Raw genomic sequence first — 26889 nt, 5'->3', positions numbered from 1 at the left:
CCACCAAGGTCTTGAATTCTATCCTCTGAAATGTATGTATTCTCTGAGATGAATGTATCTATTGAGATGTTTGTATTCTCTGAAATGTAGGTATTACAACAATGTAGCATGCCGTACTACTGCTTAAAATGTTTGTTTCATATTGCATACTGTTTTAGTACTCTATTTTAATTGTATATGTTTACGGTATAGTGCTGTATGCAGCAAACAGTGTGCTAATATTTCATTCTGAACAAAGCTAGAGAAACAGAAGAAAGACAAGAAAATCCGAGGGATGCAGATCAAAAATTGTCGCATTAAGAGATAAAGAGAATGTGCTTAAAACCTCCATCTCTATTGTCAGCTGATACTACTAGTACATACTACTTCATGTTAGTTGTTGCATTAACTATTGTTGACATACCTTGCTGTAAAGTGTTTGTAAAGAATCATGCTTGGTGAAAAACCAGAATGTATTAAATGTGTATTAAATTGTGTTAAATGAATAAAAAAACATACTTTTAAATCATATTATCATGGAACATTCAGAGCTAGAAGATCAACAGATTGTTATTGTTGCTGTGAAGTAAATGTCAACATATTTCAATCAATATAAGAACTTCTGATAAAGTACATAATTTTTGTATGCAAGTGTGTGTAGCAAAGTCTCTGGCCCAGTTGGTTATGTTAAGCATTTTGGACTTGCTTGATCAAAGCCAAAATGATCATACGTATGCATATAAACAGCAAAACAATGAAACAAATCACAAAGCAGGAAGACATCTAGCATCAATGGACATTTCATTGTTATGTTACAACATTGAAAACAAAGGATTCATATTGCTCAGATGGTTCAAAAAATTCTTTATGCATATGCACACACATATGCCCTCATATAGAGTAACACGTCTGCCCCCGGCCAGTCCTTTTGTCCTGCTATTTTATTGTCCTGGATCCCCCTTTGCGTCTGGTTACCCCCGCAGCATCTGCCAAGGCTGAGCCCATTGTCCCCTACCGTGTCACACAAACAGAGCTCAATTAGGAAGCCGTACTCTCGACAGCAACACTACAGTTTAAGCCTGTAGCCTGTCATAGCACCTGCCACACACATGTCCATCACTTTGAAGGCTCTGCAACCAAACTCCTCTTCAATTACACTGCACTAAAAATAGCATCTGTGGGTTTTACTGTGCCTGTAATGTTAGAAAGCTTGTGGCATTAATTGTTTAACAGTGTATTTGTGAATGTGCAGACCCCCTGAAGGCCGACGGGCACTTAAGACAGGGTTTTGATATTCAATATAGTGAATGAATGAGTCAGTAGTCATTGACGAAAAAAGTGTGTGTGAGTTTGACTCGCGGTGGAGCACCTAGACATAATGCGTATTACGGCTGGCATACCAAACAATTTTACGATTATAAAATTCTGAACAAGTTAGTTTCTAGGAGACACACAACAAATGAAAACAAAATTGGTTCAAAATATCACACGTTTAATTTCCTCCTACTGGAGATAAAACTGTTCCCATCAGTTTCTGTGAAATTCTATTTTAGAAACAGTTTCTATTCCATATACATATAACATATACATTATTAAAATGATCAATTTTGGGTACCAATTATGTGATTTATTTATTGTTAAAAGTGTCTAAAATAAGTTTGAACATCCTTTTGCCTCACCATACTTGAAGCATCATTGAATATTTAACCTCTTTAGATCTTGAAAATAAAGAGACTAAAGCAATGCAAAGGTTGAAACAGTGAACTCCATGTGAACAAACAATCATATTTCATGACAAGGATTGATTCATTTACTCAGTATGTATTTGTAATAATGTTAAAATACAGGTGGTTTAATATTTATGAATGTTTATGAAGTAGATTAGTGCAGTGTGCTTACAGAGAGACTTCTGACTGGATGTGATATTTGAATGATTTTGTCATATCTTGTAGCAGTGTCGTGTCTGATGTGGACAGACAAATTACTCGCTGGAATCTTTCAGCGTTGTGTCTGGTTAGGAGACAGTTTTAGAGTAGATCTTAGTGTGCTCACTATGTTGTTGATTTCCTGAAGAACCAGAAATCTAGAAACGACATGTACAATTGATTTGCATTGGGTATGATCAGACTACTAACAACTAAACAGATCTGATACTGCAAAGCATTTCCTATTCAGATTTCTATTTGAAGGCCAAGATCTCAAGCATGCATATTATTATGTATCAAAGAAAAATGTGGACACAAAATACGAACTGTGTCATAAACACAGTGTCATTCATACACAACATCTTTTATAAAGAAAGAGAAAAGGAGATGCATGCATTGCACTGCCATTCACTCCTCTTATCATTACAATCTTGTCAAGGTGCATTTACATGCAAGGCCAAATTCTTGCAGTAAACCACAGTACATATAGGCCCTCGATGCTGACCTCTGACCTCCAGCTACTTTCATGTGTCAGGGTGCTTTGAATAGTGCTGTTAATGGGTAAACGGGGTCGCCCTGAGTTTCAATGAAACTACTGACCTCATTAACTGGCACCATCAAATATCTATTTAAGCTTGTTTCACTGGGCCTTTTCAAATGCAACATTAACAATGAGAGACAAGGACGTTAGCAAAAGATTTGCTCCAATAGGTTAAGGCAATTTTAGTGGGTGAGTGAATGGGAAAGTGAAAGTGACATCAAAAAGCTGCAAGCATCCACATCAAAGAGTAAGAGACTTTGAAGCATCAAGGGTTATGTCATATCTTTATAAAACTATTAAACATTTCAGCTCATAATGTCCACATAAAAACACAATGTTGAGTTGAATTGTCTTAAATTAATTTGGAATACACCTTAAAATGTAGTTGTTTTATTTGTATTTGTGTTTATAACCACCAACACATGGAACAGCAAAAGTCAGTGTTATATTCAAAGTTTTGGATGCCAAAGTTTGTTAAATTAGCATTGAACAAATAGTGGCATAGATGCAGTTTTTTTCTGCAGTTTTGCAGAAAGTAAATTTTCTAATTCTTTGTTCACTGCATAGACAATGATAAAGTGACTATTAGCTTGAAAAAAAAAATGTTAAGGTTACAATTATGCAGATAAGGAACTGAAATATATAATCTATAACTATAATCATAAATTTTCCAGAAAATGCTGCTGCTTCCAAAGTCAGCAGAAATTAGTATGGGGAGTGTGTCCCAAGTCTTCCCCACAAAAAAATATAAATATACTGTTTTTGAGTTAATGGTGAACCTGTTCCTCCAGAATGATGAAGACGCTTGCTGAGCACTATTCAAATGCTAAGTAACTAAATAAATGAATGCAACTTATAAAATGCAACATCAGGTTGTGATTTTAACCAAGTCGTAAGTATAGACACTTGTGAAATAGCAATTATCTTATCACTGACAACGTTGCCCTTAATCTGCTCACAAACATCTTGGCTTAAGAACTGCAGCTAATTAACCACACACACAAAAACAAGAATGCATTTAAATATTGATTGTCGCACACACACACATTCTGCTCAACCACCAAGCCTGAGTATTATGTGTGTTTGCGAGTATGATTATGAATATTTTAAGAGCACATTTAACACGGTGAAGCCACACAGCCTCGGAGAGGGATTTGAGCCCACTCATCAGCTAATGACCCTGGGCGCTTCCAGCAAACCTCTTCATATTTTAAAGAAAGTCGATAACACAAGCAGCCCAGTCAGCAGCATTAAGATTCATACAGACGCCACGGGACCAGAAAAAAAAAATTAATAACACGCGTGCCTAACAATCCATCCTATGATTTAGAGCAGGACTGAACCCCTCTGCTCAAGATGCAAAGTGGTAATGAAAACACATCCAAGATGAATTCTGAACACGCATGCTTTTAGCGCTTTACCTTCACACATGGAGGAAAACAAACACTGTAGTCTCTTTTCTCAACTATGCTAGTCAGTTGCAAATAGCTTTTGAATTTTTTTTTATCTCTTTGTGATTGGTTTTAAGTTTAATAAATTACCTTTTTATAAAAACTATGTCTAGGGTTTACTGGCTTGCTCACCAATTTATTTATTTTTTATTTTTTTGTGCAAATAGAAGATTTGTATGCTTGTCCTGATAAAAACAAGCTAACAAAAATCTGCATTAGTTGGAAGAGGTACTCGAGCTATATCTACCACTCACATTTTATATTCATGAGGACATCACTAAATCCATTTAACAAATGAATCATAAACAGAACAACAGAGTCTTTTAAAGTCTGTTATCAAGCTAGTCACCAATGTGCAAGAAGCAAATGCTAAAGAAAGTGCAAATCCTGAGACAAAAACACAAAAACCCAAGGAAAATGAAAAAAAGATGAAGATTTCTTTCATTTTTTCTAGCTTATCTCCTATTCAAAGTTTGCCCTCAGCCACATGCAGTCACAGCATCATCTCTACGGCAAAGCTGGGCCGCCCTCCCAGAGAGGCTAGACAACATATGGTGCTGTCTCTCAACACAGTGGTGTGACAGTCTCACACAAAGAGAGACGGAGAGAATCAGAGGAAAGGAAAGACAGAAGTGGCTGCGAGAAGGTTAGAGAAGAGGAAATAAGAACCTGCTGTAGAAGTTAACAGAAGTAAATGCAACATTCATCTCACAGAGTAAGACTTTTGACTATTAGCATTAAGTATGGTCAACACTGCATATTATTCTGGCAAAAAAAAAAAAAAAAGGTAACGAGATTTGATCATGATAACTATAAATCTTTAATAATAGAGAAATCCAAACAACACAAAGGCACAATATATCTGGAAGCACTTTCGGAATAAAACACCAAATCAACCAATTACAGTTTTCACTTTACCACAGTTCCACAGAGAATCTAACGTGCACATGAAACGTTTTTTACAAGTTCCTGATTTTGTCGTACGCATTTTATGATATCATTGAATTGAATTCCAAAGAAAAGAAAAACACGTTTGTAATCTTACATGTTTCCCCTTTGAAGTGGCTTTTTTCTTTTTTGGGTGACAATGCTAACAATCTTTCAACAACAAAAAATAGAAAAGTACTAAATTACTAAAAAGTCATTTATTCATTTATTTAATCCATAAAATTAGTCAAGAACTCTGGAAACTCACTGAGAATTATGTTTTAATCAGCCACCTTCTTTAACCACATGCTATTTGATTGGTTGTGAATAAAATCACCTCTGATCAGTGACACATGTTAGCCATGAAAAGATGGCAGCCAAATCTACAGTGTAGTGACTGTGCATTGATTTTCATGCACAAGCTTGGCATGTGGTGCCGGGATCAGATTTCCCTGTGTTCTGCCATCTCTCTCCAAATGCAAATGAAGTATGAACATCTGATTACTAAGTGAAGTGCACAAACACCCCCTAAACACTGTCCTTGAAACATTTCCAAACAAACCTCCAGCAGCTTTTTTGGGGGTGACCTGCAGAACTAGTTCAGGTCTAAAGAGGACATGCTGCCTGGAAGTTGGATTGGGAAAGCCCTGATTGTCTCTCCTGTGCAGTCATTTCTGTTGCCTTGAAAGAAAGCAAAGAGAAAACAGAGTGGATCAATAACTCATTAGAGGGAGACTATCAGTAAACTAGAGTGCCATGAGGACGGTAATGGCCAGCAGAGACTGACTGTGAAATACCACTGCAAGGCAGAGCAAACAGCCCAATCTGTATTTCAATCATCAGTCCATAGGAAAACAGACATTTGTGAAGACTGATGACTCTGATTAGTGGCTCCGTCTGAGGTTCTTTATACTTAGGTCAGATCCTTAAACTTCAGCACAAAATATAATTTTCCTCACACCATTTTTTCATACAGACATTACTCCTCAAGTTATGTGGTTTATTGAAAATAAATATCATATAATGTTTCTAAGCGGTTGGACCACCAGAGACTTTCAAACTAGAACTTTTGGTGTTGACCTGTAAAGTTTTTCAGATGTGCTCCAGTATCAAGTCCAGCTGGTCTGGTACAGTTTATGTGAACTCTGTTACTTATTCCAGTCGATATGAACATAATCTGTTATAAATCACAGAAGTGAACCCCTGTTGATAACAAATAATTTGCATCTTTGCACACTCCTGACCATACTGTAATAATAGTGTTACTGTAACAGTTGCAAGTCTCCAAAACAAATTGCCTTTGCATTTCATCATGAGGCGTTAACTAGTGGCAGTGGTAAACAGCTGCTGCTAGAACATACAGTGGTATTAACATGGATGATATAAATGTGTCAGAACTCAGTCCTCTGAGCAAAGAAACCAAGGGGACAGAGCAAGGAGGCTGGAATCAAACGTGCAATGGGACACATTGTGAAAACAGCTACTTAAAGGGGGGGTGAAATGCTCGTTTTCACTCAATATCCTGTTAATCTTGAGTACCTATAGAGTAGTACTGCATCCTTCATAACTCCAAAAAGTGTTTAGTTTTATTATATTCATAAGAGAAAGATAGTCTGTACCGATTTTTCCCGGAAAAACACGACAGGCTGGAGGCGTGACGTGTGGGCGGAGCTAAAGAATCACGAGCGCGAGTAGGCTTTTGTGTTGAGAGCGTCTGGAAGCTGTGACAGATCCAGAGGCTGAAATTTAACAAGAGCAGCATCAGCAAATGACGTCTCTATGTGGTATGTACTAAAACTGTATATATTTGCTTAGCGGTTTTGGAAAATGACTAAGTTCCACTTTATGTCGTCTTTTTTTATTTTATTTTTTTAAGCTGTACATGTGGGAAAGTGCAGTTTGATGACAACATCGCATGTTGTTTACTTGATGTGCTTACGCACCAATAGCTAAGTTAACAACAGAGATATTTGAAGCAGTTTTACTCACCGCCTGCGGTTCCAACACACGATCGTGACCCTTTTTCATTGGGACTGCATTATCCTTAAGAAAAATAAACGATGTGCAAACCCGGCGTCAAACTGGGCCTTGTTTGTAAAACAAGCATCTTCGAAATGCAGGGAACAAACACAAACACTTGCACAACTCCGTTGATGCTCTGTAAAAATAAACTCCATCCACTGGTCCCTTAATGCTGTTTTTTTTTTTGGTAATCTGTGCAGGGTTGTCTTGCCCTGGCAACCAAAAACACACTTCTGTGACATTTCGCGACACTCTCGCTCTGATCTCGCTCTGCTCAGCCTCTCAGTGCTCTGCTATACGGGAGCGCGCACTCTTCCGGCAGAAGTGCCCTCAGGACCCATATAAGGAAATTCCGCTCCATTTAACGTCACACAGAGCCATACTCGAAAAAAACTTTCCGAAACTTGTGACAAACCGGAAGGAGTATTTTTGTTCCAAAAATACTCCTTCAAACGTACAAATTAATTTTTGAAACTTTGTCCATGTTTAGCATGGGAATCCAACTCTTTAACAGTGTAAAAAACTCAGTATGCATGAAATAGCATTTCACCCCCCCTTTAAGCAAAGACTTGGAGCTTGGAAAACAATATTTAAGGGGTTAGCAAAGAAAATAATTGCAACTGCATAGTAAGAATCACTCTGCAATACCCTAGGATTGCAGCAGCAGCAGTTTTGCACAGGCAGGCACCACTCATATTTTGGTTAGTAAATGTGTTTCAAAGTACTGAAATGTCTTTTCTTTAAACCTGTATTGAAATCAAGTGAGCAGTGAGAGCTGTTTCTGTAATGCTATCTTGCTGCATCAGCTGAACACCAGCATGGAGCCCCATATGTGCATCTCACACTCTGCTCCCAGTGGGCACAAGCTTTGGGCACCGATACTGTCCACACATCTGCTTGGCTGCCAACAGTGCCAGCTTCCACTTCCATTGCCATGATTATTTGGGAAGCCCTGCTCCTTCCTCTCTGTATGGGCTGGCTAATGCAAATAATGTTAGACGTCTGCTACAGGACCTGAGCCCATCAGGAATTAAAAACTGTTTTGTGTCAATCAGTTTTCATGTATATCTTCAGGTTTGTGATTAATGAAATAAAAAAGAGATAGAAAAAAAAGATAATTCTATATAATACTCAGATCACAGGGCCTTGTTCATGGTCTAGGTTTGGGCTTAATTTTGGCTTTAAATTACACTCCTGACAAAATAAGAGTAAACAAGATTGATATATAATGTACATTATTATTTTCACACAGTGCCCTAAACAGACACAGTGAGACATGCTTCTAGTGCAATTAACATTTCATCTTTCCACACCAAAAACTAATCTGGATCGCAATGTGACTCAATTGCAGCCAATCAAAATATATTTAATGTTCACTGTACAGTTTTAAGGTGCAAGATTTTAGACTAATGTGATTTCATTGAGGGACTACCCCATAAAATGCTATTAAAAAATGAATATTGCTGTTGATTTATTGTGTTATTTATGGTTAGTGTTACTCTGTCCCTCTCTCTCTTTCAAATTAACATGCACTTGTAATCCACAATAACACAATTGCCTCCAAAGCTCATATACCCAAAGAACCAAAATATCAAACCATGCCAGCACAGTTTCACTGTTATCATAGCAGAATAACTCCAGTGTATGAGTCCTGAAGGCCAGCCCTGTTCCTGACATATGCTCTGGGAAGAGAGTAGACTAGAGTCAGGTCCAGTGTCATGTCTGCAGCATACTTTTCCCTGTCCCGCGTGGAGGATCGCTTATCCCCCTGCAACTGCACATATGCTCGGGACATGGAACAGTTGGACGTGGCCGTGGGCTAAACTGGGTCAGGCTGGCACAGATGGAGCCAAACTCCCAGTGGGTCACCAAAAGCTGAACAAAAAAGAGAACTGCTGTCTTTGAATCTTGACAGATATAATCTGTCTCCATTGAAAAATACCTAAAAACAAAACCTGTAAAGAATATTTAATCCAATCTAGGTCGCGTGGCTCTATGGATGTCAGGGCTTAGAACATAAGGGATATCTACTTCACTTAAAAACAAAGCCTGGCATGTTTTTTTGTCAAAAGTGCTGCTTGATGTTGCCTTAGCTGCTCCACTCTGATGTAAGTACACCGTCCCTGTCCCGCTTAAATGGAGCAGAGTTTGTTGTTTTATTAAAAGGCTGTGATGTCTTAGATCCTCTGGAGGTTTTGCAACTTTTGCAAAATTTAAAGAACATGACAGTTAGCCCTGGAGATACCAAATGATGCTTTCCAAATAAGGAAGGCTTGTACTGTAGCTGCTTTAAACCGCTGATATGTGTCGAACCACAGTCATGGGGAAAATCCTACCAAATCATACATGGGAAGACCTTACGTTACATGTTTAAAGTATCAGTCCAGTGTAAACCACACATTTTGGCACAGATGGAGAGCAGCATTAGTTAAGCTCGACACAATAAATTCTGTATTTCATACTCAATATAACAAATGTTACAGAATAAACATGGAACATAACCGGGCCCAGCAGAGAACCTTGGGGAACTCATATGGAATAATCCAGTAAAGGGTCTTTCTTTCATATATTATTGTCAACAAATTCCTTGAAGCTTTTTAAGTAATACAAGAAAAAGGTTTCTTCCCACTCTTTCATGGCATGTTGACAAAGAAGTGCCAAAAACTGTTTCCTGAAGTTACCTATATAATAGAGTACAAAGTTTTCCATGTGATAATGTTGTGAACTTCCTCCCAAGACTAGAGGTCAACATTGAACAAAGTAAGCCCAGATGCAGACTTGTCCTCCTGTATACAAATTGTCCAAGTATGCAAAGTATTTGTTTGTGTGCCATGAGTCTAGCATGTGTTTACACAACTGTATCTCTTGGAAAGAAATCAAGTTTGCAGCTGCAGCACCAAATAATTCATCGCCCGCTCCGCGCCCAGGAGAAGCCACAGGTAGTTGATGAAGTGGCAGTGCCAAACATCCCAACTGGCATAGACAAAGCACAGCTGCTGAGAGTCAGTGCAGCCAGATGCCGCCGTCAACGTGCCATGTGTTCTAAGAGGGGCAAGAGGGGGAGAGTGAGGAGCTTGCCAAGGCATTCTCATCTGGTGCCAACCTGACACATGTTTTTGGAACACCCCTTGATTTCTGTTCCCCACTCACTCTCCAAATCTCTCAAAAAATAGGGGGCGTCTCTCTTCTCCTACAGTTTTCAGCGAATTCTGGGCCAACCAAATGGGGAGCTGGCGCCCACTGCCGGACGTGTTACCTGCTAACACCGTGACTGAGAAGATACCGGGGTGGCGGACAGCCATTGTAGCTACGCGTCAAATATATGCTCACCAGGTTGTCTTCTGCTAGCCGGTCACCCTTCGGTCTTCTTGCCAAACCAATCAGATTGTTGATGAGCGAATATGTTTGAAGAGCAGCTGGAATTTCAAAATTCATACCAAGAGCATGCTGGGATCCAAGCCTGATTCCGTTAAAAAGAAAATCATTGAATTCCTCACGAAAGAAGAAGGACGTCCGTCAAAACACCTACCTCACGTGCAATACAAAGCGCCAATAATCAATTATCTGTTTAAGGCATTTGAAGCCTTAAGGACTGTGTTCTCGCTTCCAGCTCTTTCTGTGGTGGTGAATGGATCCTTCGTTGACGATACTACTTCTCAAACTGGAGGGGAGAATCTCAGACAAAGCTTTCAGTTTGCAGGAACATGCCATCCCTATTTACCACGGAGGGGTTTAGGGAAGTGAGAACTTTTTGAATGAGTGCCATGTCTGAACAATTCTTATTTGAGGCCCGCGACTGCCAGCTGGTGGCTAAGTGTGCCCGTGCTGTGAGCTGATGCCAAAACCAGTTGGCATGATGAAGCTTGGGTGAGAACACTGTGATGGCAAAATACATGCTTAGATGTCAATACTCACCAATTTCAGTCCATCTGTCTGTCTGCCTCATCCTATTTTCATACTATTGTTTTCTATGTGTATCAAGTGGTTGACTTTTTCTGAAAAAAAGAGACTGTATTTTTGTAATTGCATTGTATTGTTATCATTTCTAATATATCTAAATATTACATGAAAGCTAACGCTAACATTTTTAACTGATGACATCCATATCACTAAAACAATATATAGCCTACGTCATGTCTATTTTGACAACGAAGATAATGTAGTTAAAGTATTTTCCCTTATTTATAATCACACCTAAGTAAAAAGCTAAAATAAAATCTAAAGATATTGTTGTGGCTTACAAAATGCAAAGCAATTTGATAACACACAAGAAAAGGTTCCAAGCATAGACTGTATAAAAACAAGTCAAGAGCGTGGTAAATAAAGGTTCCGCTTTGCTTCGATTTTCACACGGATGAATTTTAACGGCGCACTGCATCCAGTATGACTTTCGGTAAGAAACATTATTCTGCATTCCTGGTTCAGGAAGGTCTTATATTTCTGTTAAGATTTTATGCATAGCGAGCTCAGAAAATGATATAAACACTAACCTTTCGAGCTGTCCACAAAAGGCCGTCTTTAGAAATGTAAGAAATGTAGGATAACATTGTATGGAGACTACTTGAATTGAACTGTTGTTTTAATATTGCCTTTTATTATGTTCGGGTCTCAGAAAACAGCATCGTAAATTCAGTTGTTAAAAAATTACAGGAATTTCTCTAAGAAAGATTTTGGAAAAAAAAAATTAGCATCAGTCTCAATGAATTACAAAAACAAAACAAAAAATAGTATTTGTATTATGAGGCTTGGGATTTCTGACACCCCCATAAATAAATAAATAAATAAAAACTATAAATAGTGGCGGAATCTTTGCATTCTATTAATAAGTACATGCATATACTGTGTGTGTTTTGTTTAAGGATTTGACCACCTAAGAAAGTGACAAGTGACATGACATTCAGCCAAGTATGGTGCCTGCATTTAACCCATCCAAAGTTCACAGACACACACACACACACACAGCAGTGAACACACACTGAAAAAGGGATATTTGAAAGTCTGCAGAATTAATTCTTGTAATTTGGAAGCATCAATCAGAACAGGATAAAAACAAACATAAATTCAGTAATGGTTCAGAAAAAATGCGACCTTTATTGTACTTGTTTTTACAAACTTTAATGAAGAAAACTACCGTAAGTTTAATAATAAAAAAAAAAATAATAAAGTAGCTATTGTATTTATGAAAAGTTCAGCGAAAATGCTGACGGGTAAAAATCTTTAATGTTTGAGACTTATGTCGTAAACAATGCATTTTAATTGTCTTATTGAAAAACTGGGTATTTTTAATTTTTTTTAATTATACAGTGTATATCAATATTAATAAATACTTTTGTTTTATTTTATATTCCCAAGCTTAGACAGATGACAGACTGTGGGCAGCTGCTGTTCAATCTTACACTATGTTGTCCTTACACACCGTATCCATCTGGAGCTGCTCTTCAGGTTGGTCTCACTGTAAAGGAGGCAGAAGAGTCCTGAAGTGGCTGCTGGGAAATGTTGAGCAGAGAACATTCGCATCATCCTACCTTAAAATCTCATCAGCTGTAGGAAGAGTTGCTCCTGTTTTCTCCAGAGCTTCTGCGTATGGAGACAATGTGGCCATTACGGATCACAGCGGGAGCCACACCTACCGCTCCCTCTACAAAAACAGCAAAAGCCTGGCGGGGCTCATTACTAAAGCACTCACCTGTCAATCAGGAGACCTGCAGGGCAAGCGTATCTCATTCTTGTGTGCCAATGACGCATCCTACACTGTGGCGCAGTGGGCGGCCTGGATGTGTGGCGGCATAGCTGTGCCCCTCTACAGGAAGCATCCTCCAAGTGAGCTGGAATATGTCATCTCAGACTCCCAGAGCTCGCTGCTGGTAGCCGGACAACCTTTCGTGGATACCCTTGAGCCCTTGGCCCAGAAACTAGGGCTGCCCTGCCTACAGCTTCCCACCACGTCTAGCCTAGATACTCTACAGTCTGAGGACACACAGATGCTGCCAGAGGAGAACATCTCAGACTGGGCAGAGAGGCCAGCCATGCTCATCTACACCAGCGGCACCACAGGCAGACCAAAAGGAGTGCTTCACACTCACACCAGCCTGCAGGCCATGGTAAATGAGTGTGTGTGTGTGTGTGTGTGTGTGTGTGTGTGTGTGTGTGTGTGCGCGTGCGTGTGTGTGTGTGTGTGTCTATCTATCTATCTATCTATCTATCTATCTATCTATCTATCTATATATATATATATATATATATATATATATATATATATATATATATATATATGTATATATGTATGTGTGTGTGTGTGTGTGTGTGTGTAAATGTATATGTACGGTATATGTGTATATATGTATATACAGATACAAACACACATGTATTCTCACAAATAAGACACATGAAAATTGTATCAACCTTAAATCTTAAATTTTTTTTATAAAACTTAAATGAAGATGAACATGTTCTGTTTTAGCAAAAACTTGATTATTAAATTATTTTATTTATATTATTTTATTTTTTTATATTATGTAAAATCAGATTGGATGAGCCACTTTTGATGCTGTTTAGATTTTCCCTTGCTAAAAATAAATAAATAAATAAAAATCATATTAAATCTATAAAATAGCCATATCAAGGCCAAACTTTACTGTTACATGCCTGATTTGGCTCTGTTATTTACAACAACAAAAAAAAGATAAAAAGGTGGTTAAACCTCTGTAAACATTCAATATAACATAGTTATTTATTCATTAATTCATTAACTCATTTATTCATTATTTATTTATCCAGCGTTGAGGGTGTTTTAGACATCCTGCTTCACAGCATGCCTACAATAAAACATTAAAAACCCTTAAACAGATTTGGGTGCATCCAAAAATGAGATTCTGTCATTATTTAGTCACCCTCATGTTGTTCCAAAACTTGTATTTCATATTTTATGGGCAAAACACATAATGGAAGTCAGTAGGAAGCCTCTGTCTTGTCTTTCTGTCTATTTCTTTCTTTCTTTTGTAAAGATTTATTTTTGGCATTTTTGCCTTATATTAATGATAGGACAGCATTGTAGACAGGAAGCGAAGTGGGAAAGAGAGAGTGGGGGACAGGATTGGGAAAGGTCTGCGAGACGGGACACAAACTCCGAAGACCCGAAGTGCAAAGTATATGCCCTCTACGTTATTGGCGCCGTCACCAATATTTTTCTTAACATTATTTAAATGACCTTCTTTTGTGTTCCACAGAAGAAAGAAAGTTTCTGGTTTGGATTGATATGAAGCTGAGTGAATGATTACAAAAATTTAATCTTAAAGATTAATGTGTCTCAACATAAGTGTAATGCAAAGCCTATAATGGCTTTTTTAATTTCTTCCAATAATATAATCTACTCAAAAATCATGCTGCACAACATTAGATATATACATGATATATTCATGGCACAATGTAATCAAATGAGAAGATCAGGAGTTTCACCTACTCTGATTTTGGAAGAATTGTTACATTAGGATTATTTAGCCGACAACTCTTTTAGTTTGAGATGAATAACAGAAGCTGAATTTGGTTTGATGAGAACTGTAGCTGTGGAATGAGAACCCCTGCCACCCCTGATGTCTTTACGTTGTTTTACTTTTGTTCCACTTCGCCTCTCTAAATAATCATTCGGATTGTTTAATTCCATGGGCCACTCAAGGCAGTGGGATTTTTTTACCGGCAAAAATTGACCTGCATTTCCAACAGGGTGGAAAATTAGCTCACTCTCAATCAAGGGGTAGCCTCTTTGGACAAGCTCAAGTTCCTGTGTTTCACAAAGACTGGACAGAGCTGCCACTGGTCAACTGTTTATCATTCTCACTACTCCCCACTGTTAGGCACAGTGCTGCTTAGTCTACTTTTAAACTCTTTAAGATAGATTTTTATAGTTTTGTTTTTTAATTTTGTTATATACAAATATATGTAATTGATTAATGTGGTTTTCAAATCCTTCCCTGTTATAGAGTATGTGTACATCTCTAAAAGTGTTTTTTGTAACATTTACAATTGTGGTGAACTGCATTGTTTTGTTTGTGTGCATATGTGGTTTTATTAACAAAGTTCGGGAGGAGCACGATCAGATAATCATCCAATTTGGCACAGGTGCATCTCGTTTAGCTAATCATCTTAACTAGCACACAAGCGTATATATATCCAGTCTTCCTACCTCCTGTCCCAGACAGTTTTTCGGCATCCCTCCTCCACCCCAATTCCTCACTTCTAATCTATTTATCCCAAATTAGGTATAGGGGGAGTTATTTGGGTTCGGGCTATGCTCCGGGCCTGGACCCCTCCCCCAGGACAGCACGCCAAAATATGCCTACTATTCGCTTTCAGATTAGATGTAAGGGTGAACTTGTGAAATGAGGAATGACTGGAGTATGTTTACCAATTCAAAGATAATTTTTCATTTTAAACTAATAGTTGTAATAGTAATTAATGAAAATAATGTTTTAATTTATTAATTGAAAACAGTACTGTCCATAGTAGGGGTGCACAATAAATATCGTCCGATAATTAATGCGCATCAGGTGCGTGATTTCACATAGATTCACATAGGATTTGCGCATCTTCTCAGTTAATAACGGCTCTGTGTAGTAACAGCTGCTCTATGTGAAATCACGCACCTGATGGAATTTACCGCTGATTAGAGAACCGGCTTTACTGACTAGATACGCATTAATTATCGGACGTTATTTATCGAGCACCTCTAGTCCATAGATATCAGAGAAATTTGGAAAGAAAAGTAATCTAAGTTTTTTTTTTTTTTTTGGTGATCAATCTGTAATACAAAGATAACCTGATGAATAACACCCAAAGCAATAGGGCACTGGGCTCGAGTGTAAACGTTTCAACCTAATTCAGGACTGTGTGATTGTGCATGCATGCACCAGCCCAGCTGCACGTGGTAAATAAACATGTTCATGCCACAGCACAATGAGAACTGAAGTGTTGCTTGTGAGCATCATTCAGTCCATTTTAATTCAAGGGTTAATACTAATTCACATTGTAGATGTAAAGCACAATGGCTTTGGCCTGTTTCTGTGTACCTAGTGTGATTGTCCCATGCTTCAAACACGTGGACAATAAAAACACTCACATGTATCTGTAGGTCAAAATCTCTTTTTCTTGTCTTGTAGGTTCAGGGTTTGGTGTCAGAGTGGGGATGGACTAAAGATGATGTCATCTTGCACACGCTGCCCCTTCACCATGTGCATGGCATCGTGAATAAACTGATGTGCCCACTCTGGGTGGGTGCTACCTGCATCATGCTGCCAGAGTTCAGTGCTCAGAAGGTACAGTAACCGCACTAACCACATAATTACCACAGTTTCTTCATATAACATAACATAGTATAGATCCTAAATCTGCTGACTTAAAAGCCAGACTAAAAAGTGATTAAAAATCATTGAATGAGAAATCAAGGGGCACATCTTGTTTGATACAATATAATTTTACCTGTTGGTGCTATTTAATTGCATTTTAAATATATTTAATTAATATTTGTAGTTACACTGTTAACTTGACCTTCAACTACAACCAAACCCTTACCCCAAAACCTAAGTTTAAGCCCTATTGTCCAAAACCTAACCCTGTCTTTACTCATTAAAATACAACATAAATTAGCTCAAGAACAACATGCAGTTACACAGTGAATCCATAGACTTGCGGGCAGTTAATGTTACTACAAAGTAGTTAAGGCCACTTATTATAAATTGTGACCAAACTTTTAAATTATACACTATTAATGATCTTCAAAATGAAGACAAAAAGTATTGTGACACTAGTTGTCAAACATTAGTGGAACTTAGTGTGATAGACTACATCTGTTCTGTTAGAACACCATTGTGAACTGACTGAACTTCATATGTCTGTTAAAAATTGGCTGGTTGGCAAAAAGTCGCTTGGGAAAAGTATTAGTATTCTCAGTTTGTTCTGAGAAAAGTCATACATAATTTGTTTACAGATGCCATTTGGTTTGATATTTGGTTCCCTAATGACGCTCATACTTTTATTTGTATAAATTTTATATATACAAATACTTGTATATATTGTAGCTGCATGCATAGCATCTTATTAATGTAGTACAGTCTGAAATATTGCAGTTTTTACAGATGGTAACCATCATGACCAAAAATTATTACTAATGAATCCAGTAATGATAGAAAAAGTATAAATAAATATTCTGGGTCATTTACTACTTGATTTATATTTTTCACATTTGTAACATACTTTTGATTTGCACTCATCTTTTTGGACACTTTTGGACACAGAATACACTGTAATAGTTCATAGTAATACAGTACACTTAGGGGCCTTTTAACCTGTTAACCAGACCCCCTCAGCTGACTTACAGCTGAAAGTGTCCTACCTAACGTAAAATCGTAACAGTTCCTTACTTCAGTGTGTTACACACATAATTTTGGTGTTTTTTGTAAAGAAGACCCTTTGAGCTTTAATTCTTTTATCAACCAGAGTTTATAATGCTCAAAAATATAAATAAAAGTTATAGGCACCGAAGTGCCTTGAAAAGAATTTTACCACACTGAATTTTTTTTTATTTGATATAAAAAATATATGAAATCAGAAATCAGAAATTCAAATCTGAAGAAGATATCATGAAAGATTAGATTTCTGCAACCATTTTTGTCTAGTCCCCTCCACCCCACCATATAAAAAATATTTACCAACTGTATTGAAGGGTTCTACAAACTGTTTTAGTCATTAACCCTTCGCTTAACCCTGGGTTATCATTGTTCTAAACCCAAGGTAAAGCTACTTTTTACACTTGTAATTTAAAAGTGGGGTTAGCACTGCTGTTTACCTCGTGTTATAAAACCCAACAGTGTGAAACAATGGGGGTGTCAGAGCCTTATATAAACTGTTGTTTCAATGTTGAGAGGAAAAATGTGAAATGCTGAGAAAAAGCAAAGTCAATTAAGGAATATGTAATATAATATATAAAGATGTGTAATGCCAGAGTGTCATTAAAGGTGCTGTAGGGAACTTTTGTAAAAAAATATTTTTTACATATTTATTAAACCTGTCATTATGTCCTGACAGTAGAATATGAGACAGATAATCTGTGAAAAAAATCAAGCTCCTCTGGCTCCTCCCAGTGGTCCTATTGCCATTTGCAGAAAGCCATCCGCTCCCGGTAAAAAACAACCAATCAGAGCTGCGGTCCGTAACTTTGTTTGTGTTCAAAATGTAGAAAAATTTATATAATAAGCGAGTCCACCATGAATCCATTTTCCAAACCGTGTTTTTAGCCTGTCCTGAATCACTAGGGTGCACTTATAATAAGTGTTTATATTCGGACTATTTTAGATTGCTTCGGGGGTACCGCGGCGGAGTAACCCAGTACCGTTGTGATTCTTCATAGACATAAACAGAGAGAAGTAGTTCCAGCTACGATGTTCTTCCGCAAGACGCAAGCAGTTCTGTTTATTAACCGCTAGAGCGTCAAAAGTTCCCTACCGCAGCTTTAATTAGCTATGTTTCCATCATAAGCTGCAAATTTTACTTTTGCGCAAACATGGAATTTTGCATATAACATTTGCAAATAAGATTGCAAAAAAATACAAAATATAAACTGGTGCCAAATATCACTAAAAAGAAGGTAATTTGCTGCAATAGGAGAAGCCTCTCTGGGTCTTTTTTCTTATTTAATTGTGCCTCATATCGAGCAAACAAAGCATGTGGTCATGTTATCTTGCTTTCGGAGGCAGGTGCCTGCTGTTTGGAAATGCAGTTGAAATAGATAGTTCTGGAGATAATTATACCGAACAACTTTGATGACTGACTTTGACTCAGGCATTTCAGAATGACCAAAACAATATTTCAGATGCTGTGCAATGAGATCGGTTCGCTGGTTAGTCCAGTTGTGCTGTTCTACTGCATATAGTCACATGATTTCATGTTTCGATCATAGTTTATGCACATATTTTACTTATCAGATAAAAAATTTGAGCAGTGGCATTTTTATATTACATAAGGCTTCCAGTACATGGCCAAAGTACACCGAACAAGTGTAGCAATCCCACCTCAAAAGAAAGGTTTAGACAGTTTTGCCAAAAAAAGAAAAAAAAAGGAATACAATTCTAAAAGTCTTTTTTAACTTAAAGGTACAGTATACTCCACCCCAAAAGGAAATTTTTGTCATTAATCACTTACCCCCTTGTTCTTCAAAACGCGTACCAAGCTTTGTTCATCTAAAGAACACAGCTTAAAATACTTTGGATAAAAACCGGGAGGAAGGCTGTCACATTCACTGTCAAGTAAATTACACTGTCAAAATCCAGAAAAGTATGAGTATGCGACACAAGGATACACTGTTTTCTTTCAAATCAAAGCAGAAATGCATGCACAAAAAGATATGCTTGTAACGCGGCTGACACAGAAGAGCATATGCTGCCTCATATTCTCCAAAATGGCGCTAAGGTGATGTGGAGAGACATAGGAGATGAAATTCGTGTACAAAAAGTATTCTCGTCACTTCATAACGTTACGGTTGAACCACTGATGGCAGAACGACCATTCTGACGAAGTCTCTCATACAGTGTATTTTACTGGGCAGTGAATGTGACAGCCTCCCTCCTAGTTTTCATCCAAAATATCTAAAATTGTGTTCCGATGGCGAACGAAGCTCTTACGTGTTTGGAGTAACATGGGGGTAAGTGATTAATGACAACATTATCCCTTTATTGACAAGCTTCACAACTGTGCTTTAAACCATTCAGCTTTCTTGTTGGATAGGCTTCAATTACTGTACATTACTATAAATGTGTTTTCCGTTTGTTTTTGCAAACAATGGAAGGAGTCAAAAGTGTCTGTGGTGACTCACAGCATGACACGGATGCAATACGTAGATATTAAGTTGTAAATAATTCCACCAAGCGATTTTATTTGTTCTATTTTTGCACTCACAGCAGAACTTTCTTAGGGCAACATTGCAGAAGTTGTGCTGCAAGCGTCAGTGAGTGGAGGGCGTCTGCCCGGCTCCCCTGGGGAGGAACTCATGAGACCTGCACAATGAAGTCGTGTGTAGCAGGGTGGAGGAGGCTGCTGATCACCCTTATCGGGTACTTGTCAGAGGGATGCGCTAATTGTAGTCGTGTTGCTGTGTGCCAGCGCTGCAGGCACCAATACCAGAGCTCAGGAACTGACAGGTTCTGGCTCAAACCTCTGTGTGTATGTGTGTGCGTAAAAGACAGCCTAAACTGTCACAGCGAGTGCAGAGTTTGCGTGATGGATTGCCCAGTGTAGCTTTGTATCTGGCCACGCCAACTCTCAGTAAAGGCTTTAGAAGCAGATCAATGGATGGTGTGACATTGAGGAATGATCCACGTTTTGTAAAGGGTGGGGGCTTACGGCAGTGAGCAAGCAAGCGGAAGGGCTTTAAGGTCCAGGAGAATTTAATGGGAGTCAAGGATCTGATTGACAAGAAAGGTCTGGAGAGGACACAACAGAGAAAAAGACGTTTGGGACAACAAGAAAGTTACATTCTCGGTTTTCCACAGATATGACCTTGGCTTGAACGCACATATTAAAAAACAAACGCCTTCTTCGAGGGATCAAACGCTTTCTTCACCACAAGGGTTTTATTATTTACAACATGCGGTTCAGTAATTTTTAATGAAGCGGAAAAATCGATATTTGAGCCACCATTACTTTGGCTTGGAGTTATTTGAGTGATGAGCGCTCATCTCAGTTCGGGTGGGAGCAAAACGTGTGTGTAGATGAATTTATTGTGGTATGAATGCATTAGACAGCCTGCAGTCAGACTCTACCATTATTAATGATGGGATGTAAAAGGTTATCCATCATGAGATGGTGCAGGGCGGGTGTTTTCTACATGTATGTTGCTCATTATTGGATTTCAGTGTGTGATAGTGTACAGTTTTGCATATACACTTGCTTTGAAAGAAAAACAGCGTTAAAACCCCCATTATATTAAAATTGGAGTTTGGTAGCTTTCAGTGTTCGCTCCAAAACATCTTTATGCGAGTGTACTTTCAAACATTGACTTTAACACTGACAAAAACCTTTAAGCAGACACCTTTAGAAAAAGTGATCCAAAATTTTAGAAGGATAAAAAATCTTATAAGTATATATGCTATATAGTATGTTTTTCCCCCCAAGATAACGCTCTCTTGAATGTCACTTTTCATTAATTTCACTTGCCATTAAGAAATTCTGTGAACATAGGTTAATCTGTAAACTAAAGTCTATAATAAAAGGACAAGTAAATTCATGTATGTCTTACCTTATCTTATTTCTGAATTTAAAAATTCATAAAAGCTGGAAACCTTGTGTTTGTTTATTCGTATTTTAACAGTTGATTTTCCACATGATCTGCCAGGAACAAAGAACACAATACACAACTAAAGGAATCGGCTGTTTGAATGAATCATTGAATGAATGACTAAATGACTCGCTCATTAAAAGTAATTTGCTGCCACCTACTGGTGGTTTGTGTTCATATTAATCTTATAACTATTTATGCATTTGCAATTCTCCGGTGTACATGTATATGGAAAATGCCCATTTATAAACATAGTGGGCAGTTGTTGAAACGAGAGAACATCTGTTACAGATTGGGAGAAATTGCAATGTTTAATTCTATTTTATTACGTAAATAATTTTTTGTATGAAAAAAAAGAGTATATTTTTGTTTGTATATGCTTTCAATTATAGTTCTAAAATCAGTATCGGCAGGTCACACTTACAGAAAAAAATATCATCAGAATCGGCTAAGAAAATTGCAATAGGAGCATCTGTAATTTGAAAGGAACGCTTACTGCACCTCCCAAAATGTGCTGTTCCACAGTCTATGACTTGACCTTCAGTCCCACAATGCAAAGTACTTGACTTGACCTTTCATTTTCAGTCTGATGAATGAACAGCTAAAAGTTGCACTCCTCCTCTTTATTTATTTATTGCTACTTGCAGCTTTATTTAATTCATTTGTTCAAGTTTCAGAAACTTTGGGTATTTTATGTTTTTTCTTCAGCCAAAAAAATTAATTGGCTGAAGACTGCGAAACAATTTGACAAGGTAAATTTATTTTGATCGCTTATTGTCAGGAATGTCTCCAGACAAATTGTGCCAGATTTTATGTGAATTTGATGAGCAGCCTGCGCATGACAAGTTTACACACATGCATAGTGTACTTTGAAATAAACAGTATGGAATTACAAACAAATTCATGCAATTCTGTGTTGGGGGGCTAATGAAATGAAAAGAGAAACTAGAGCAACTTGGGTACCAGAGTGGAGAGGAGGAGGTGTGGTGATGAGAGATGGGTTTTTGATGATAAAAGAAGTGTCACTCTGTGTGTGTGTGTGTGTGTGTGTGTGTGTGTTTGGGGGGGGGGGGGGGCGGGGGGTTGATGGAGAGAGTGCGAGACAGCAGGAATGATAAGAGCATGGAGGTACTGAAGCAGGAAATAATGAAATGGAGAGAGAAAGAGAGGGCGGGGGGGAGATGTGTGCCTCCCAGGGGGGACAGAGCCAAGGAGAATCTGTCGTTCACCTTCAATTAATTCATGCGTTTCTCCCACTGTGTTCTAAAGGTGCAGCCGGCCGTGCCGCCCAACTGCGAGACTGTGTTTGTGCCTGTGCGAGATGAAAAAGACAGAATTATTATATTGTAACTTTAATGTGTGTATCGTACACGTTTATGTTTGATCATCCATTGTACAGCCTTTCATTCTCATGTGTTTGTATGTCGGACAATGAAAGTATGTGAATGAAATGAGAGAATTAGATGCTGTGTAATTGATTTGTGTGCCTGCATGAGAAGTGTGTTTATATCGGCAGTTATGCCGCTTGTCTGCATGCATCTGTTTCCGTCTGACAGACTGGGATGAGTCTGGGTGTGTGTGGCGGGGACTGGGTCTGCCGTCCTTCACTATGCTTCACACAACACATTCATCAAACGCAGAGAAACGCTGTAGAAGCCCAGTGTGTCCTGCACAGTGCACTCTTCACTCTGACCTCAATAGTAGCTCTACAGGGAATCTGAACTGTTTCTCTTCTGCTGTGAATCACACTGACCTTTACAAATCTATACTTGCTTTTTTCCTTTTTTAACAACATTCCTCCAGTCGACAACCTTTCCCCCCCAAGCTTGTACAGTCACCAAGACAAATAACACTAGGGATGCACAATCAGTGACTTAATCAGTATCTGTAGTGGGTTTTGTTTCTGTAATTAATTGTAACGGTTTGATTAGGTCGATACTGGAAGCAAATAATATCAGGGTTGTTTATTTTTGATTTATTAAATCCAATTCAAAATTTTTGGGTTATACAAGTATATTTTTCTATTCTACGTTTCAGTGTTTTGATGTCGGATTTCACCTACTGTGAACTAAGGGGGTCCGTAAAAGCTGCAGAAAATATATTTTAGTATTCCCATTCATCTCAGTAGCAGCTGGCAACATCCTGCAGTCTAATCTTTATTTATTTATTTATTTTTCATTTTGACCAATAGGATATTTTTTTAATTGATTTTTACATTTCACTCAGTTATAATAATTATCATTCTTTGTGATAATAGTAATAATTGTTGTAGCCTGAATTAACTGTAGATAACATAAATAATCCTATATTTTTGTGCATATCAGCTATTTAAAACGTAATATGTATATCTGTATATGTTATGAAAGAAAAAGAAAATTGTGGTCAGTGTCTTTTTAAGAGTCTTCTAATAGAGAGAGATTATTTTTGCCACCAGATACTGAAGTCACATTATCACTGCTGATGCTACCAGCCCAACTTTATAATAGTAAAACATGCCATGCTAAAACAAAAATAATTATTGGTTAATGAATTTGCCAACATTTAGATCAGTACACATCTACAGTATTAAAACACACTGTTTTATTTATTATTAGCAAATTTGGCGAATGCATTTCCTGTTATGTTAAACTGTTCAGTTACACATTCGGTTGATAATACTTGAATGCTGATTTGTTTTCTGTTTGGTTTTGCTGTGTTTCAGGTTTGGGAGCAGTTGATCAGTTCAAAGTCCCCCATGGTGAATGTATTTATGGCAGTTCCCACCATCTACTCTAAACTCACTGAATATTATGACCAACACTTCACTCAACCTCGAGTCCAAGACTTCATCAGAGCTGTGTGCAAAGAGAGAATAAGGTACGATCCTCTCTCTTTCTCTTTTAAAACACCACAGTAATTTAGCTAGAATCCTGACTCGCAGCTTCTGTCTTCAGATGCAACCAGCCAGAGCATCTCCCTCAAAATTCTCTTTTATTCTTCAGTAAACCTACATCAAAGAGAAGCCTTCAAACCTTTATTTGGCTCAGACGCGTAAGCTTCTGTGTACTTTACCTCAGGGTCAAATGGCGAAAAAAAAGACTTTTTGAAGAAAACAACCAATGCATAATTTCAAACTTAAAAAAAGTGTGGAAAATGAAATAATGGACCTTTCTTTTTTTTTTTCTCTTTCTCTTTCTCTCAGGTTGATGGTGTCTGGTTCTGCTGCTCTTCCACAGCCTGTCCTGGAGCGTTGGGCAGAGATCACAGGTCATGTGCTGCTGGAGCGCTACGGCATGACTGAGATTGGCATGGCACTGTCAAATCCACTTAAGGGCCCACGTGTACCTGGTACTGCAACACTTCATAGATGTGACTACCAACAACAATAAAAGCAAAATGTGTGCAATTAACAGAAGTTAACAATGTAATACCAATTTCGTCACCAATACAGAGATTCAGTTAAAGATTCTGAAAGCTTTTTTGAAGAAGATCCCATATTAATATTTTATGGCTTTACATTTAGCAATGTAAGAACTATGCAATATTATTTCAAAATACTTTTGGCCACGATAGTAAAAATCTGATATTGAGACTGCTCTAGTTCTTGAAATAAAGAAAAAGTGTATATATATATATATATATATATATATATATATATATATATATATATATATATATATATATATATATATATATAATGTATATGTATATATATGTATGTATATGTATATATGTGTGTGTGTGTGTGTGCAGTACTGTGCAAAAGTCTTAGGCCACTAGTATTTAAAGAGCCAGTAAGATGAAAATTCTAAGCTTCCTATCACTTTTTATAAGTCCTGTACAATAGGTTTAAATCCATCCAAGGTTAAAAAACATTGTCATTTTGTCAAAATATCATTTTAAAATTACCTCAATTCTCAGAGATCCCCAAACGGTTCGCGCGAAGCTGTTCAAATGATTCAGTTTCCTTAAACCCCACCTTTCGGTAGCATACTGTGTTCTGATTGGTCAACTGACATAGTCAGTTTTGATTGGTTGTTCCGCACACAACTTCACGGTAAACAATGCGTTAGCATCTGTTTGGGGTGAATTATGTATTATTCCTCTCCTTAAGTCTGGCTGCTTTTTCTTCTGTGTGGGTGTATTCAAACCGCACGCTTCAGTTTGAATCTGAATATCGCGCTCAGCTCGCGGGCGTCACATTAGATATAATGAAGGGAGACGTGAAAAACGGACATCGCGTTGTTTTCATATGGATTACTTTATCACAGAATATCTGTTAGCAGCACTTGTTTAGTTTTAAAGTAGACATGTCAAGCTTTCTATAGATATCTCTCTCAAGTCTCTTCGTTGAGTATTCACGGAGTTACACTTCATTTTAATGACGTGTTTGTACATGATGATCAGCACAGAGAAAGGCTGCAGACAGCACACGTACTGATAAGACGCTCGGGAGAAAATAAACACATAACTTCATAATCATACTTCGCGTTGTGATTCGGAGATGCTCGTTGGTCTAAATAAAGTTGGTAATGAACCCTCTTTTATGGCCAAACACTTTGAACTTGAACTTGAACCGATATTAGAAAAGCAGTCATCAGTGAAATGTTGTGAACACAACAAAAGGGATTTGTTGTACTGCTCTGGTATTGTGGTAAAAATGAATTTTAGCCATTGGTTCTTCTGATCTTCATTCTTTGGCAGTGAAAATAAAACAAACTTGCCTTTACAATTAAAAACACACTGTCTCCTCGACATGATGCTCTCACACCAACCAGAGCGTCTGTGTGTGGGGGGGTGGGGCAGGTCAGAGTGCCGTTTCTCTCAAGACGGTAGGCGGAGATTATTATGCAAAGTGTTCTAGTGACGTACATAGAGATGGGCAAAAGATTTGAAATCTATAACGACTCGTTTCAGCAATTCAGAGTCGACTCCTTACTTTAGAAGCCAATAACTTTATAAATCGTGTACTTTTTGGTTTAATTACTTTGCACATTGTTTACACTGATGGACAGCTACATCATACACTGTAATACAGGTAATTTTTGATTTCCCATCTGTGTGGCTCTTTAAAAAAAAACCTGTTGTCCTAGGTGCACTTGCGCATTGTTTTTCAGGTAGCTTTGCAGATTTTTCTAACTTTTTCTTGAAGTTTCTTTGAGACATTGCCCCTGTTCATCTGGATTGAGTCTGTCTCAGTGTGTTCTGTTTCTTCATGTTTTTCCAGACAGACTGATGATGGTGAGATCAGGTCTCTGTGTAGAGCACTGGTTGCTGTCAGACTCCTTGTGCAAACAAAAATCTCACTGGATTATTACAATTAACAGCAAAAATAATGTCTGGAAATGTAAACTGATATTTACTACTGACACACTACTGCAAAAGATAGAAATTACTGACTTTAAAACCATTTTTTGTTTGTGAAAATACTAGTGGCCGAGACTTTTGCACAGTACTGTATGTGTTTATGTGTTTATGTATGTGTGTGTATATTACTATTTTTAATGCTTTTGAAAGAAGTTTCTTCTGCTCATCAAGCCTGCATTTATTTGATCAAAAATACAGAAAAAACAGTAATATTGTGAAATATTTTTTTCATTTGTTTAGAATTATATACCTCTTCCTTCTGCCAGACTCTGAAATAGTGCTAGTTTAAATCTTTCTAATCATCTCGGCTTTGTTACTTTTTCTTCTACTGATGTTCAACCCTAATGTTTCATCATTTTCTCTTTTTTTTGTTTTTTA

The 26889-nt window shown here is 37.7% G+C and overlaps 1 protein-coding gene and 1 long non-coding RNA gene across 3 annotated transcripts in view; one reads left to right on the top strand and one right to left on the bottom strand.

The window, feature by feature from the left end:
- Window positions 1-4692: 4692 nt before the first annotated feature.
- Window positions 4693-11178, bottom strand: LOC127962507 (uncharacterized). Its single transcript, XR_008154596.1, has 3 exons — window positions 11087-11178; window positions 10761-10840; window positions 4693-5504 (listed from the first exon to the last, which is right to left on the bottom strand). It is a non-coding gene; the product is annotated as an uncharacterized LOC127962507 (long non-coding RNA).
- Window positions 11178-26889, top strand: part of acsf3 (acyl-CoA synthetase family member 3) — a 40207-nt gene continuing 24495 nt past the window's right edge. Inside the window, exons 1-5 of one of the 2 annotated variants that reach the window (XM_052562094.1) lie at window positions 11178-11238; window positions 12198-12946; window positions 15998-16153; window positions 23867-24021; window positions 24347-24492. In XM_052562094.1, the coding sequence (XP_052418054.1) occupies window positions 12245-12946; window positions 15998-16153; window positions 23867-24021; window positions 24347-24492 (1159 nt within the window). In that variant the 5' untranslated portion in view covers window positions 11178-11238; window positions 12198-12244. Of the gene's footprint in view, window positions 11239-11350; window positions 11372-12197; window positions 12947-15997; window positions 16154-23866; window positions 24022-24346; window positions 24493-26889 lie in introns of those variants that run through there. The other variant, XM_052562095.1, reaches the window with a different exon arrangement.

The sequence above is a fragment of the Carassius gibelio genome, chromosome B7 (assembly GCF_023724105.1).
Source record: "Carassius gibelio isolate Cgi1373 ecotype wild population from Czech Republic chromosome B7, carGib1.2-hapl.c, whole genome shotgun sequence".
In the NCBI taxonomy this organism is placed as follows: Eukaryota; Metazoa; Chordata; class Actinopteri; order Cypriniformes; family Cyprinidae; genus Carassius; species Carassius gibelio.
The sequence above is the reverse complement of the archived record's forward strand: the minus strand, read 5'-3'. Positions and strand labels throughout refer to the sequence as shown.